The following is a 1,883-nucleotide window of genomic DNA, read 5'->3' as shown; positions in this document are numbered from 1 at the left end:
GGATATTCTTTACACAAATCCTTAGTGTTTATCTGCGTATAAGACTGAATATTCGTGACAAATGAAGATACAGACCTATACTGTATATGTATCCTGCTAAAACTTATTTTATTCGGTAACCTCCCTTTAAGGGGTGATGTGGCTGTTCTCTGCAGTTTGTTTGTCCTCTTTGTGTCCTTTATAGGGTAAAGATCTGTACACACTGTAGCAACTTGGACTATAGTTTGTGCAAAAAGAGAAATCAGGGATATGTGACAGCAAAACATTTACAGCACATATATGAGAAGTGGATTATTATTACTATTATTATTAGTACAGTGAAGTTCTATTTCCATGTGTTTTGACTTCTGTTTCCGTGTGCTGCGTTGAATAAACACTGTTGTTGTTGATCACTGTGGGTGAGGATAGCTCCCCAGCACCGGACCCCGAGGAGCTTTGAGCAAAGCTACAAAACCTGAGTGACTGTACATAAGGACAGCTAGCAGCTGTCACTGTCCGTCACACACACACACACACTGAGCTGGTCCTCGTCGAGTACAGAGCTCATGGCTGTCCCTGGCTGAGACGCACACACTTTAAGGAACACAACAAGTGAACCAACGAGACCGTCTCCTTCACCTGCCATGGGGATCTGACCCACTTCCTTTCTGCTCATTCTGTATAGGCTACCTGTGAAAGGACCTTTCTAGAGCCAGGATGAAGGTCGGGGAAACCGTGTCAGTCTTTCTGCTGCTTGTGGTCACCTCGGCTTACGGGATACAGGGAGGTGAGTGAGGTTTCCATTTGTCTTCTTTAGCACAAGTTGTCATTTTGTAGGCTATACCTTTCTTTAATTCATTGAGGTGTATAGAAGCTGTATATAAATATTGATCGTGTCATAAGCAGAATAACAGAAGGAGGGGGTAAAAACGGACAAGGATGAGAAGATAATACCTCAGAACATGTACGTATCTAAAGGCAACAATGAATGAGGAAAACAAATATATCTCCTAGAGAGCATTCTGGCATCTGTAGTCTAATTTCTGCAAAGACTTTTTCCGAAAGAGGACGCAGGTTCTCTCCACATACTGAGATCACCTGTTTTCCACCACATCCTGCATGCAGGGAGAAGGAGAAGGTGTTTATAGGCCTGCACGGTGTAAATGTGACTAAACTTATATCATGCCTACAACTCTGGCATATCCTCTGAGCGGGCCATTGTAAATGTGTTCAGGAACCGATTGGCCTCCACCTCAGCTGCAATGAATGTACAAATATAATCAGAACCTGTTGTGTTTAGTGGGCACCATACAACCTGTATTTTCGTAACAGAACTCGTAAACTTTAACAAACTTCAGTGACTCATCTATTTTTGCCGTATGAAAGTAAAACAGCTCCAGAAATGATAAGAAAAATGGACCTCTCATGGTTCACTTAAGAATTTGATGCAGCAGCAGCAGTGAGTTCGGCCGTGGCCTCGGGACATGTATCAAAAGGCTGGCACAGTTTTACAGTCGCATGACTGTTGACATACACTACATGTTTTATATGTAGAGTTCATGCTACAGATTGGCTCAGCAGAAAACAGGTGGCTTAGATGCTGCCACATTCTGGCCCGGGCAGATAGTGTAGCCGGGTTGGGTTGCCATGGCGCAGGGCTGGGCTTTGGCATACACCACGCTGTGCTTGTGCGTAAACAGAAGGCTGTGGACCGCACTGATCTTGTTGGGCCATATAGCATCCTGTCAGCAATAACTTGTACAAAAGGAATGAGAAAATAAAATGTACTCATCTACCAAAAACACTTTACTGCTGTTTATAAATGCAACAATGTTTTCCAAATCAGGAAAATATATACATTATATATATATATATTATATATAATATATATATATATATATTAT

General features: G+C 42.1%; 1 protein-coding gene across 1 annotated transcript in view; it reads left to right on the top strand.

The window, feature by feature from the left end:
• Nucleotides 1–548: 548 nt before the first annotated feature.
• The window catches only part of musk (muscle, skeletal, receptor tyrosine kinase), a 33,038-nt gene continuing 31,703 nt past the window's right edge, over nucleotides 549–1,883 (top strand). The window contains exon 1 of the mRNA XM_031856012.1: nucleotides 549–766. Within this exon, the coding sequence (XP_031711872.1) occupies nucleotides 697–766 (70 nt within the window). The 5' untranslated portion in view covers nucleotides 549–696. The remainder of the gene's footprint in view (nucleotides 767–1,883) is intronic.

Source organism: Anarrhichthys ocellatus, unplaced genomic scaffold, assembly GCF_004355925.1.
Source record: "Anarrhichthys ocellatus isolate YVR2014 unplaced genomic scaffold, GSC_Weel_1.0 scaffold16, whole genome shotgun sequence".
NCBI classification, from domain to species: Eukaryota; Metazoa; Chordata; class Actinopteri; order Perciformes; family Anarhichadidae; genus Anarrhichthys; species Anarrhichthys ocellatus.
This window is presented reverse-complemented; position numbering and strand designations above follow the sequence as displayed.